General features: G+C 38.9%; 1 protein-coding gene across 2 annotated transcripts in view; it reads right to left on the bottom strand.

The window, feature by feature from the left end:
* Window positions 1–15,212, bottom strand: part of LOC143332315 (receptor-type tyrosine-protein phosphatase gamma-like) — a 433,828-nt gene that overhangs the window by 101,027 nt on the left and 317,589 nt on the right. For both annotated transcript variants that reach the window (XM_076749645.1, XM_076749655.1), the window contains exon 6: window positions 6,222–6,288. In XM_076749645.1, the coding sequence (XP_076605760.1) occupies window positions 6,222–6,288 (67 nt within the window). The remainder of the gene's footprint in view (window positions 1–6,221; window positions 6,289–15,212) is intronic.

Below are 15,212 nucleotides of genomic sequence, written 5' to 3'. Positions count from 1 at the left end.
ATTTTTAACACAGTACGGACAAAACATGAGGGACAAACATCAAGAAGCCTTGTACAAAAGACAAAGTGAATAAAATAATAATATTAAAAATAATAATAATAATAATAAAATAATGAGTGAAACAAATAGGTTTAAAATGCAAAAAAACAAAACAAAACCCCAACAAATAAAAAAAAAGGGAAAATGCCTAAATGGGTCTATGTATTTGGTAACAGTGGCATGCCAGATTTCCCAAGTAATACATTACATGCAATATATACCATATTTTCTGGACTATAAGTCGCTCTGGAGGATAACTCGCATCAGTCAAAAAATGCGTCATGAAGAGGAAAAAAACATATATGTCGCACTGGACTATAAATTGCATTTATTTAGAAATTTATTTCACAAAATCCAAGACTAAGAACTGACATTTAATCTGGAAAAACAAGTTATTCACCTACACAACAGCACACAACAACAGGCTGAATAGGTGTCCGGTATGTTAGCGTAACACATTAACAGTTATTCAGCTACACAATAGCATAAAGAACATACCTGGGAAGCTGAATAGGCTAAATTAACATAACAAGCCAGCGAGTCCAACAAGCAAGTTACTGGTAAGCAAGTTTACCAAGCTCCTGACCTCATTCCACATCACTGAATCCATTGAATTCTTCATCCTCAGTGTCACCTCTGAACAACTCTGCCAACTCTGGAGGAAGATGAAGCACCGTCTCCTCTTCTGTGAGGCTGTCGTCAGACTCGACATTCAGCATTCAGTTAATTTTTTCAGTGTTACAGGAGCAACACATAGTTGTCAAAAGCCTAGAGCGCCCTCTTGCGCCTGTAGACGGTAATGGTTCATCCTCTCCTTGGTTCATGTCAGTCAGTATGAATTAACATTTAAAAACATATTAAATTATACATAATTTGATATATAGTCGCACCTGACTATAAGTCGCAGGACCAGCCAAACTATGAAAAAAAAAGTGCGACTTATAGTCCGGAAAATATGGTAGGTCTATTCTGCTACCACCACAAGCAAACTCAGATTAGCAATATATTTCCCCCATTTGTCAATTTATTTCACCTATCAGTCCTCCTATAAGACATTTGTTTATAAGAGGCAACCAATTTCAGTAAACCAGTCCCTGAAGGACGGGCTCCCTGGTGTTTTCCACCCCCTCATTAAAACCTGTCTACCCACTATAATGCAAGTCAAAATCCAATCAGACACCCCAAGAATGCAAGAATGAGATGTGAATTAAGGTACCCTCTGAGTCTGGGCCTGACACCTCCAGCACTCTGCCAAGTCCTTAAGGCCTAATCTGTAAAGTCAAGAAGGTGTCCAGTAAAATTGATTGAGAATTTTGAATTGGATAAGCCTAATTTTAACATCCCTTGAGATTTTCTTGGAGTTTTCAAAGATCCCTTCCCACTCCTCTGCACTCAATGAAAGGCCCAGGTCCCTCTCCCTTATAACACTAGATACTGTTTTGGACTGACTAAAGATCTTTGAATAATAAAATGAAGCCTCCTGGCCTGGCCTGTTCCATAGACCACAAAGATGCCAGCAAGAATGTTGGAAATTTAGGGATTATTTCTGGGTGAGCCAAGACCTGTGCTAGCAGGTGTTGTAGTTGTAAATAATGCCAGAACTTAGATCTGGAAAGGTCAAAATCTAGGACTAGCTTATTAAAAGTTTTTAAAGTGTTTTCTTCATATAGATGCCGAAGTGTAAGAATGCCTTTATCCACCCAGTCTTTCCATAGGAAAGGGGCTTTGCCTATTAGTAATTTAGGATTCAACCATATGCTTTACTCTGAATTAAGATAAGGATTTAGCTTAAATGTTTGACATATTATCCTCCAAGTATCCTGCAAATGGGATATGATGGGATGGGATCAATACTGAGGGGACAATTTGGTGGATAAGCAATTCAACAGAGGGAGAGGAGAGTCTATCATCCGCTCCATCCCATACCATGGGGGAGCCCTTTCTGGGGGTAAAGCCCACTGAGCTACATGTCTGGTACTAAAGGTATAATGATAGAACAGCAACTTAGACAGTCCAAGACCCCCCATCCACTGGAAGTTGGAGCTTCTCCAAGCGCATCCAGGGGCATTTCCTATACCACAAGAAATTATTACATATTCTATCAAAATCTGTGTTGATCAAAATCCGTGTTGATCCTCAGCACTGCTGGGTAAAGCATGGCAAATTTCATCTTGCACTCATGGAAGCCCTCTTGCAGTCTTTGAAACCTTCGCGTCTGGCCTGCGTTTCTCTGGAATAGTCTGGGAAGGTCAACACGCTTCTTTTCCCTGCGTTCCTGGTCACGTAACCGGAGGAATCTCGCGACGATGGCCCTGGGTCTCTTGTTTGTAGTTCTTGGGCCAGCCCGGATTCTATGCTCTCGGTCCATCTCAAAACCGCCCAGCGGAGGATTAATGTCAAGGGAGTCTGCTAGCTTGTCATTGAGAGAGGCTATAGCATTAATCTTCTCCTTCCCCTCAAACCCTCAAAACCCTTATTTTCTGCACCTTAGCTGTCGTGTTCTTCTGTGAATCTGCCATTCTTCACTTTTTTAAAGTATTAAAGCAAAGAGAAACGTGATTGACTAACTTGAAAATTATTTAAAGAAGGATATTTTATGCTAGTTGCCCGGAGCCAGAGTTTCAGGCAGCCATTCCTATTCCCTCATCACGTGACTCTCTGCTGAGGTTTTTCTACAGAAAAGTGATAGTGTGAGTGATAATTAAGACACCAATTGTTGATAATGTAAATGATGCAAAAGTATATGATGACTCATGATTTCACATTCCTTCATGAAATGAAGACGGAAGGTGAAGGAGAAGATGTACAATACAAGGATTAGGACAATTTGACAATCAGATCATAAAAATTACAAAGAAATGCATGTATGCGTGATATTAAAATGACACAATGTCAATCAATCCAGCATGAATTACGTTTGTTTCAACAGTGACGGCTCAGCTTTTGACAAAGTAAATATTGCACAAAATATTGTGCATTCTGCACTCATCAGAAAAGCAACACACCAAATTTTGGCATTCTCCTGTCAAACGTTAAGGTTGATCCCATCCCATCACACTAAGTTTCTTCTACTATTATCTTTAAATCTTTAAATTGTTGCAGTAATGTAGAATTGTACTCCAGAATGCATCAGTAAATGGTGAATGGACTGTATTTAGCCACTCAAAGCACATTTTTTTTTACAACACAAGTCTGTATTCACCCATCACATACACATTCGTACGGCGGCTAAGCCAACTACACATTCTGAGCATTAACCATCCACACACATTATCCATTCACACACACTCACACACTGATCACGAAGCATCAGGAGGAATTTGGGGAGTTCAGTTTCTTGCCCAAGGATACTTCAACATGTAGGCTGCCGAGGCCAAGGATCGAACCACCAGTAGTGGTTATTGAACAGCAGAGCACAGAGCTGATGATGGCTGTGGTCAGAAATGTAACACACTTGACACTTTCAACCAGAGAGGGCAGTATAAAAACATTACCTTCTGTTAGGTTACTCTGTAACCAAGTAGTTAGTTTTAGCTGCCTCAACTTAACGTAACTGTTAGCACAGAGGTGGCAAAAACAAAATGAGATTAGGACTTTTTTTTTCTTCATGCATTAATACATTGAGAATGCTATTGTTTTTGAGCACAATACTATGCATGTTTTATCCAACATAACCAGTAAAGCTGACTGCTTTGATATTGAAATCTATAGTAGGTTGATACTGAGCATATACTGTGTTCATTATATATTCTATTATATGCTGCTGACCAGGAGTTGCTCAAACACATAATGTCATGTGTTCCATGTTCTAGTGTCCCACATATCAAACATGTTACTGAAGTGATACACCTTAACACCAGTATACGGTGTTAGGAATTTCATCTGCTCTTCACCTGTGAGTATTCCAGATGTGTGCTTGAACTTTTTCACTCTAATGATGATCTCTGAAATAGTGATGATGTCTCTCGATAATATACAGCATTCACTATAATCAACATTAAAATGAAAAGCATGAGAGCATGAGAGATCTACCATTGTGCTTCTCCTCCTGCTTGCTACCACCTCTCATCTTCCTCACCCCACCACATCATTATCAGTCTTTGCATCTGCCTCCAAAGCCCCTGCAAACCCTGTGTAGACAATGGGCTTTTCTCTTCGCTGCCAAAGCCTTTCATGAGTCTGCTATGTAAATCAGACTCAGCCTTTTTACCGGGCTGATTTCACAGGGATGGCGCTGAGCCGCTTGCTGGCTAGCTAGTCAGAGGGCATTTGTTCCACCGAGGTTTCATGTAAAATGCAACAAGGCATGAGGTACAAAGACAGAGGAGTCAGACCTGTGGTGCGTGTCCGCCAGACAATCCAGGCAACAAGAGAAGAGAGTGCTGTGAAAAATTTAACCACCCGTTGCTCCATAGAGGAGCACTGGTGGAGACAGAGCAAATTAGCCAACCACCTTCCCAGTGGGAAAGATGGGAGCGTGGCCTTGATTGAACTTGAGTGGTCTTTGTGTTAGATGAATTATGGAGGCAGAGTAGTTTTTCCAAGACAGCTGAGCAGGAGATAAAGTGCAAGTATCATGTGGTGGGGTTTTATCAAAGTTTTATTTGTGTATAGTGAAGCTCTCAAAATTCACTCTGAAGCAGTTCTGCTGTTGCAAGGAGAGCGGGGCCCTTTGGGGAGGACAAGACAGAACATTGCTTTAGGATAAATGTTTTGATCATGACAGGAATGTACTTCGGTGCAGTGTGCAGGAGACAACTGTCTTTGACTGAGGGCATACAGTGCTAACAAAAAACAACGTAAAATCTTCTAATTTGTTATGTGAGAAAATAAATCCCAGAAGTCTTAATTTATTGTGTGAGTATACTGTATGTGAGCCACTAAATGATGCAAAAGGCTAAGACTTTTTGATGAGGAGTACAATCAAAGCTAGTACCCTGCAGTTAAAGCTGGATACAATATTACTCATCATATGTTTATCTCACATACACTTGAGTTTTCTTCGCATCTTTTCTGTATAATGCAGAATACAACACAACAAATCCATGATATGGCCTCAACTAGTGATCTTGTGAATTCCAAAATAACACCAGTCACTTTGCTCTCTATATTCATCACATATTGTGCAGACTCACTTCCTCCAAAACTAAGCCCATGTTGTGGACCTGGCCCTCACTTAGCCTCATGCATCTGAGCTATGCAGATTGATGTGCAATATAAAGCTGTTCAGACTGTCATTCATGGCAGCTGATTTTGGAGAGAAAGAAATCTGTCTCTTATTGACTATTGTTTCTGATGAACAGAAAGTTTCGTAAAATGGAGCCCCTCATTAAAAGCCACACTGGGACTAGACCAGTTTTAACTTTGAGAATGATTACATTTATTTTGCAACTTTAGTCTTATTTTTGTAGTTTTGTTCTTCATTTCTATGAGTCATGATAACATTGTACTGACATACTGACACATACTTAGAGACTTAATTGATTGGCAAATTTTAGTTCACAAACTTTATCAGGCATTTTCACACAAGTGATGATAAGTATGATTAAATATATGAGAACAACAAGTACTGAATAATAATAATAATATTTATTTGGATAGCACCTTTGAGTGCTTTACAACAAATAAATTACATGCAGCAAATGCTTCACACACAATGTAGCTTGCTTTGTCACAACAGAGTTTGGCAGGGCAAGAAACATGCAGTCAGGTGACTGACAGGCTGTAAACAAGCCAACAGATTAGCCACATTATGTAGACCACTTTATGTGGACTTGGTTACCTCGTCAGTCCAAAGTTCTATTCACCATTCGCAGACACACAGTGATTTTGTCAAGTCAAGCCAGATTGCTGCAGTTGAACCGATCACTCTTCCATCCTTATACTGTAAGTTGACAAGATTGTCACCAACCATCCAGTGAGTGTGTATTGTGAATAACATTCCTGTGATAAACTTTATGACCAGCTCTGTGACTGAATTATCAAAGTAAAGAAGAGGAGAAGCAAAAGCAGTGTGATGGTCAGGTCATACAGTAAATGTCTGAGCTAGAGAACCACAACGAGGAGCTGAGAGAAGGTAAATGCTTAGGTGCCAACACATTCTGAGTGTCTATATAGAAATCGAAAAAAACCTAAAATCCTGAGTCAGTAGCTACCATTCCCTACATAATTGGGCCACTTACCATGATGGACCACACCCTTCAGGCCATGGATTATGGGGTCGACAGCAGGATTGTCCTTCCCTCCAACCTGCGGAAGACAAAAAGATACAATAATCATCAGAAACATTTCATAGCGAATCATCACCCAATTTAAATGTTTGGAAAATATTCTAATTATTTGTATTTATTTAATCCTTATGTTTGTGGGTGCACACACTGCTTATATGATCTGTAAATCAGATACATTTTTGTTGTTTATTTAGTAATGGTCCCCAAATATTGCTTATCCATCCTTAAAGCCACAAATTACATTTGTGTGTTTTCTTCTCAAAATATCAACTGGTGAACTTTATTAATTTTTTGTAACTCTGCATTTCTTACTACTCCCAACTGTGTATTGTACCCTCTGCTGCCGCAGTGACTCAATTCCCTGCAGGCATGAAGTGTCCACCCTTCTAAGTTTGCATATTGCACACATCTATGTGCAAGTACCTACAAATATATCCATTTCACTGGAATAGGGATGAGCATTGTGGTCAGAAAGGTTTGTTTGAGTGACCCATGCTTATCTATAACAGTAGTACAGTACCCAACGCGACAGTATATGTTTTAATTCGTCTAAGATAAACGACAAAAAAAGATGGGTGCCAAATCAGGAGAAAAGGCTGAAAGTGAAAAGTAACAGAGGTAGAGGTCGGAAAAAGTCGAAAAGCACAGAGGAGATGCTGAGAAAACAAGTGTAGTGTAATTAGGAGGAATAAACAGCAACAAGCTCTCAAAGGCCCTCTCCATCTGAACCAGCAGAGTGTGATGTCATAGAAACACATGCATTTCATTGTCTTTAATTAGAGCATCATTGTTATCATAGAGGCTGGAAATCAATAAAACCAAAGCTCCAAAACAATACATAAACAACAAAATGCATAACCTCGCAAAAATGATTGATAGTGCATATCCTAAAACGCTGAGAAAAACAACTTGTTTTGTTACATGGGTATGAGGACACGTTATTCTGATTCAAGTCAGTGTTTGTTCTGTAACAAGACATCTTTCAGACTGCAAAAGGTGGCTTCATAGACAGTCTGATTTTTCTTGTCTTGCAATATTTTGTTCAAACGTAAGTCAGAAGCACCTCCTCGAGCCCTTAGAAAAGCAGCTGTACACAGTATGTTTGAATGGCAGTCTGTCAACATGGCAGAAAAACATTCGTAAAATGGACAGTTAACAGAGACAGAAGAACACAGTATTGTAGTCAGATTGCTTTTTACATTATAACACTAGCAGAAAAAATGCATAAGAAGTCCATGTCAGTGCCTCCTGCAGAAGTGTGATTTGTATCTACAGGTGCATCAGTTTTGAAGTTTATAATTGGCTATCAATGTCACATCCTATTGACAGGTGATATTAAAATGCGGTCAGTATCCAGATACATTATCCAGAAAATTAGGGGAAATTTTAGGAACTTTGTGAAATTCTGTCTAAGAAAAATTCTTATTTGTAAATTTGTTGAATGTAATACATTAAGTTTTTTCTTCCTTTATTTAAAAAATATTCATTCATGTCCCACCCGCTTTCATTTTTCATGTAGTTCTGTCGAAAAACACATCTTTAAGCACTTTCATGGCACAGAACAGATGTATAAGATTAGGTTAGATTAGATTTGAGGTGTGTCTCTTTCTGGCTTCCTCCTTGCTTGCTCTGTAAATTTGAACAAATTAACAAAATTTGTGTTGGTTAAAAACAAATATCTTGATGTTGTGTAGCCTGTGGGTGTCAGCACACTGCATAGATTGCGTTTACATGAGGGATGTCAACAGTTCACCCCAAGAATATTTTTGACCCCAGTCAGTCTATGTTAATTTGTATACACACACACACACACACACACACAAAAAAAAAAAAAAAAAAAAAAAAAACACAAACAGAGCTTCTTTACTGATAAAATTCTAATTAGCAGAGACAAAATTCTTCACCTCTTGCTCCTAACTGGTACTGATTAATCTTCAAACACAGCAACCTTAGAAACAGCTGTTAACGTGCATTTTACCTGATCCTGACAAGATATCAAGTGGCAAATCACATGAGGTGATATATTAATACCCTGTGGGACACTGGAAAATAATTCTCCCTCTGTTAGACTCTGTGTGATCACCCACATTTTGGACAACATGGTTTTGTACAGCTGATGAAGAAAACAAAGTACTGAATGAAAAAGTAACAGAAAGGAAGTAGAAAAAGTTTATTTGTGGCAATATTAGAGACACCCCCACCCACACAAACACACACACACAGTCTCATGTACACGCACGGACGTGCACGCGAGCACACCCACCCACCCACCCACACACACACACACACACACACACACACACACACACACACACACACACACACACACTGTGTAATCATTTCAAATAGAAGAAGAGGATTATAACTGGAACTGCAATAAAGAGCTTGTTTTCGGGAACAGACGACAGAAAGTGGGTGAGGAAAAAGTGTGTGTGTGTGTGTGTGTGTGTGTGTGTGTGTGTGTGTGTGTGTAAAGGAAAGGAGATTAAGAGAAATAAAGGCGGCTAGGGAGACACAGAGAAAATGACAGACAGAGAGACAGTTCGGAGGAGAGAAAGAAAGGAGGACAGAGGGAATTAGCGTTTCATTATTAATGTTTGTCTCTGAAAGCCCACAGGCTCGTCCCCTGAGATCGTCAGCCACCGGGCCCCACATCACAATGTCCTACTCTCTCTCTCTCTATCTACCCCTTTCTCCTTCTTCAAATGCGGCATCTCTTGTTCTTTCTCTTCATTCTTTCTCACAGCTCCATCACCCCCCCTCTCTCCAGGGACAGGCCACTGCAGTGACAAATCAGAAAAAAGAAAGAAACTAGGTACGATGTGACATGTCCTCATATTTCTCCCCTCCACCACTGTTCTCTCTCTCATCCCACGTCCCTTCTTCGCACTATCATCCATTCAAGATCCCTTTCTCTTGCGTTCCTTCAACTCCTGTGTCTTACAGAGATCCTTCTCCTTCCCTTGCCTTTGGCACCACTAACTGCTGATGATGGTGTAATGGATGTAACAGTTGGACTTCTTTCAAAGACAAGACACATTTGAGTGCAGACTTACTAATTACTTCAGTGACCAATTTGTCAGTGGGCATCATCAGATGGGGCAGACTGGACACTCTGGCATTATTTTGCTGTTCTTTAGTTTTTTAGTTTTCAAAAGGGGATCTGGCCTTCATGCCATCCCTAGGCAAAATGATTACAAGCTTCTGATCATTGTTAGAGTATAAAGTATAATCTCATGGTCATTTTTATGCACATACAGAAGAATCCTGGGTGTCATGGTCAGTCTTGAATCAAGATGAAAGGAGATCAAACATTCATCAGTTCAAGACAAATAGAATCAGGATGATTTAAGCAAAGGGAATCTGGGCCTTTTGTATAATTCAATAGTGAGTCTAGATTAAAGGACATTGAACCTTCCTGTACCTAGCAACAGCTAGGTACAGCTGGCTGACCTTTTTGTCATTCTTAGAACTATACTAAACGGTAGCGGTGTTTCTTGCCATTCTAGACCAAGGTAATAGTCATTCCTGGCCATTCCTAGATCCAGACTTAAGGAGATTCAAGGCATGTGTAACATGTGTATAACATCACGCTTCCAGCCAATGAATCATATCTTTCAAACATTAAACAGCATGTGTTTTCACATGTTTTCAACATTCTGCTGTGACTCTGATAAGCTATTTGACGACTCATTCATTGTGTGACAGAATTGTTATTTTCAAAGTTTTGGGTTTTAATGTTTTAAAGACAAAAAGTATATGAAGTTTGACTTGAAATGCAGCAAGTCCTTGTGAAACAGATCCAATAGTACTAACTTTTTAATTCAACACCTGGGCAAAAAAAGATGTGGATGTGTTTTACATAATGTTTACTGCAATTATATACTCACTATTTAACCCAGTTGTTACTGTTTTAGCTACAGTCCTTTTCTTTTGAAAATATTTGTATGTCTCTTTCTTCTGATTTTCAAGCATAGTGTGGACATCATTACAATGCATGCATACTATAATTCTGTTACAGTGCCCTTGATGTTCTACATAGAAAAATTCTAGTTTTGGTGAGAGAGAGAGAGGAGAAAAACGACAATGGCAGTTGAATCTTCAGTCTGAGCGATGGTGTGTAATAAGTAGGGCAGCCGTCATGTAGGGAAGGGATGGCAGAGACAAAGCCCAAGGTACATTGTCTTTTATCACCCCATCACAGTGAAGAACAAATTCTTAATTGATTGAAACAACAGCAATCTTTTAAAATTCCTGGCAAACTGATGAAAAACTGGCCAGCAGCAAATTACTTGTAATGAATTCTGTTTTGCTGCATAACTGCTGAGGCTAATGTCTCCTCAAGTGGTGTGCACTGTGAATTGGAAGCAGCTCAGTGGCAGTTTAGCAGTGTCGGCATATACTGCCTAATTATCATCATTTGGGGCCAAATGAAGTGGTATGAGGTCCCCTATGTCTTCAAACCAAACCTTTCATCATGCTATTCTTACTCCTGCTGAGCATCTCCATTTTGACACTGCTGCTCCATTTAATGTGAGGAACAGCCCCCCAAGTATGGAAGCTATTCAAATGAATCTTAAGGTTGTCCGGGAATGAATACATTCAGGACTCAACTTTCTGAGAATGTCTTAATTCTTCTATTAATTTTCATCTTACTTTCATTTAGAGTACAGAAAACCAACAAGCACACCAAATTAAATGACAAAATACATAGTTTATCAACCCATTCTGAACATTAAAGAAGCATCTTCTGATTTGATGGCCTTATCAAAAAACACAGCAATTTGGGTCAAAATAACTACTTTGTTAAGGTTATGGGTGCTGTGGTGTTGTCACGACTACAATAAAAAAATACCTTGTTTAAGTTAGAAAACGATTATCATGTTTAAAAAAAATTGATGATGATTGGTTTGAAGTCTCCCCTGTTAAAATCTGATGGTGTGTTGACCCATCCATCCACCTTGACCTCCTCCCTACAGGGACTTTGTAGCTCTATAATAATGTCACCTGACTTCTTCCTTTGCTCATGTCACAATTTCTATTTCTACGGTCACTAGAGTGCTTTGCAGACACTTGCTGGAATGACTGATGCTGTCATTCTCCTCGGGAGGAGTCTTGGCTACACAATGACTGCAACAACTTGTGTCATTTTTTGTATGTACAACCAAGCACAACATAATAAAAGCAGAAAGTATGCACTGTTATCCCCATTTGTACCATTCATTGTGTTCCACATTCATTGTGACCATTTTGCCATTTTTGGCTCCCATTCTTGGATGGCAGGTTTTTCCCTTCGAGTGTTTTGCTGTTCTGTTAAGATTTATATTCTTCCTTCCTACTTCTTGTCCTTTGTCCAAAAAGGCTCTTTTGTCAGGAAGTACAGTGTGTATGACACAATGTGGAGTTGTAAGGTTCAGTGTGTAGGATTTATGGGATCTATGGGCAGAATGAGCCCTTTATATATACATAGGGAGTGGGTCCTCTTCCATCATGTGTCCATCATGTTGCCTAGAATGGACAAACCAACACAGACTCTAAAGAGAGTTGTAAAAGTGTGTGGCTAGCATAGGGGAGGGTGAGGCAAGGGTTATTCAGTGGGTTGCAATCTGCAGCCTCATCACGAGATGTCACTAGCTCCTACACACTGGACTTTTAAGTCCAAGAAAGCTTTTCCTTCATTTTCTTTGTTCTGTATCTTACTTTTTCTCCCTCCTCTGCCTCTCTTCAATATTAAATAAGATACAGATTCGACAAAATAATATCAAATGAGACTCAGTGGGATTCTCATATTAACTTGAGGAACAAAAAGTAGAGTCAATGATCCATGTCATTTGCATCCCAGCTGGGCCTCTTTTTTGCACATTGCCATATCCAGCTGAGTGTGTGACAAACAGTGAGGCATGCAGTGCTGTAAATAAGCAAATAAAAGGGCAATGATAGCTTTACAACTGTCATCTATTTCAGTAATCAGAGGCTGCAGTGCAATGCAATGTTATGCTGGCTCATAAAGGCATGATTACCAAGCTCAGCTGAGCCAATTTGCCCTGTAACACGAGTGTGATAATTTAATTAATAGATGACACAGAGGCAACAATGTAGTTGCTGCACAAACATACTGATGGATGTGGAGAGCTTATAAATGGGTTCCCATTCTTTTCGAGAGATCAATTTCCTGGACTTTTGCAGAACATTTTCAGTGATGATCTAGCTTGTATGACAGACCATATTATTTGGAAGGCCCTCTGTGTTCTATGCTTGGCAAGTGTTATATAAATATTTCATCATTATTATCAATTCATCACCTGTATCATTTTTTTTCTTATGAATTATATTGACTATTGTTGCCCAAACACCAAAAACTGACTAACCACTAAAACAAACAGTAGTCTACAATTTTGCCTACTGATAAATCTTGACTGGACTTTATATACTCTATCTAAATGTACTCTAATGTATGCAGAGATGTTCACAGCATTTCACTTTCAACCAGATATCTGATTCTGACAACCTAACTGTAGTCACTTAATGTACTAACTAGTACGCTCAGTCCTTGTTGCTCTGATATTTCAAAACAAGTTGTTGCTTAGTGTCCCAAACATTTTATCAAAACCATCAAACTTTTGCTAGTTAGCATTATCAGGACAGCTAGCAAGCCATTGCATGGATTTATGTCACTCACAGATGAAATAAATAGCTCTTTACCAAGCTGGATATGTTACTATTATGTTACTGATATTAATTTTACTAAAATAACTCTAAACAATATATTCCAGCCAATGAAATAACAGCCAATAAGATGTACATCCTCTTGCTTGACAACTGCTCTTACCTTGTCTGCCCAGTCTGCTCTGATTGCTCAGTTCACACAGGTTTAAGCAGGCACTGCTCACAGTGTTTCCTGTTGGCTTTGCTGTTGTATTTAGCTACCAGCTAGCTGCACTTCTATAACCGCTTCTAAAATAAAAACTGCATCACTGCACATATTAGAACATGAATCTGACCCATATCAGTCTCTGCCTTGCTGTCACTAACACTACAGCTTTTTCACATTCTTTGTATGGTCTGAGCAAGCGAACTGCTGGGATGTTGCCAAGTGAATGAATTCCTGCAGCCTGACCATTTATTTTCACCGGTAGCTATCTCACTACCTTCAGAGTCTTTTAAGTAAATTTAGATACAGCAGCAACACACACATACATACTGTTGAGGAAACCAGAGTAGAACAGACAAGCTGAGCTAGTGCTGCAGCATAAACACAAAAAAAGCTCCATGTAAAAACCATTACAGGTATCAAACCTTGTATTGTTGCTATTTAAATGGATTCAAATTAGATGTAGCATTCACAGAGTTTCTCTTGACTGTCTCTCAATATTACAAAATTAGTTCAGTGCTCCTAGTCTTTGAAAGAAGCAACGAAAGCTAATGCTAGCCGAACTACTGGAGCATTTTAACACACAAAAAGCAACAGGAAAAAACAGTTACGCACATCAAACCTCGTACTCTCACTATTTAGTTGGCTTCAATTTAGGCTTAGTGTTTCCACAGTTTCTCTTGACTCTCAGTATTGCAAAATCAATCACTCTCAGTCTGAGGGAGTAGCCACATGAGCCAAGTTCAACAAGCTAACAGCAAAGTAAGCATCAAACATGACAATGTAGCTTTCAAGTTTGAAGTTAGGTCACAGCAAGCTGGTATTATAGAGATGGGAATGTACGGGTAAGGTAAGGGATTCTCTCTCAAAAGAGCCGACTCTTTCAGCTCCCAAGTGGCTCCTCAGATTTTTTGTTGCTTAAATTAATTTATTACCAAAAATAATGTAAAATTATATTTAAAATAAATTACTAATGTGCAAAACATACATTATATCAAATGTTTATTGTTTATATTATATTCAACATTAAAGTACAAAAACTAGTTAAAAAATACCCATCTCATTTTGACAAAAAGATCTGATTGAATGATTGTATGTATAAGCTTTATAAACTTTTAACTATTTACAGTGAAATAACATAGAGAAGCTTAAAGAATCACACTCTAGATGAAGACTTTTGAGTTCTTTCAACCAACAATGGAGATGTTCTTGTGCTTAGGTCTTAGCTTTGCACTGAGCTGGAGGTGGTGCTGTGTTACATAGGTAGATGTGTAATGAAAGAAGAGTTTGGACTACTGACAAGCCATTTCATGCAGTTCAGGAATAGTGTTTTCTGTGGGAGCGAACTCTCTTTGGCATGAATTTTGGGCTTTGTGTCTTTGCAAGGAAAGGGAAAACTTTCATTTTTACCAACTGCATCCACATTTTGGTCATTTCTATGATATTCTGCTTTTTAGAATTGATTCCATTTTACTTATCAAATTTGTTGATTCTGCCTGTGTTTTCTACAATGCAGAAATCATGGGACCTTTCCAGTTACCCTTGACTTCTGAATATTCTGATTATGATGATGTTTTGGAGAATCTCAAAAGCACCCATTTATACCACTTAAAGATCTTTGACTGGTAATTATAGGACAACATCAAAATATCTCATAATGTAAATGGAAGATAATCATGAGCGTTGCTGGGCATATTCATGCCCCCAATGAGTTGAACCCTGTTCATTTTAATTACCGTGACCTTTCCTACAGGGCCATCCTCATGCTCTTTATTTAGTTCCCAAAATAGTCATTCACTGTTAAAACATTTTATATAGAGAAATTCACTATATTCACACTATCACTATGTTCACATAATCATTCACTGAATTTCAGCAGAATGATACATAACAGATTGTGTAAAAGAAAGGGGTCACTTCATGATTGTAAGTGAATATGTTTGCCTGCACAAGATATATACAGAGCCCTCTCAGGCTCTGTATATGGGAGTGTACAGAGGGAGGGAGGGAAGAGAGACTATAGACACAGACAGAGCAAGGACTGAAGTCAGAGGAGGAAATATTAACTGGGA

Source organism: Chaetodon auriga, chromosome 2 (assembly GCF_051107435.1).
Source record: "Chaetodon auriga isolate fChaAug3 chromosome 2, fChaAug3.hap1, whole genome shotgun sequence".
Taxonomy (NCBI): domain Eukaryota; kingdom Metazoa; phylum Chordata; class Actinopteri; order Chaetodontiformes; family Chaetodontidae; genus Chaetodon; species Chaetodon auriga.
The sequence above is the reverse complement of the archived record's forward strand: the minus strand, read 5'-3'. Positions and strand labels throughout refer to the sequence as shown.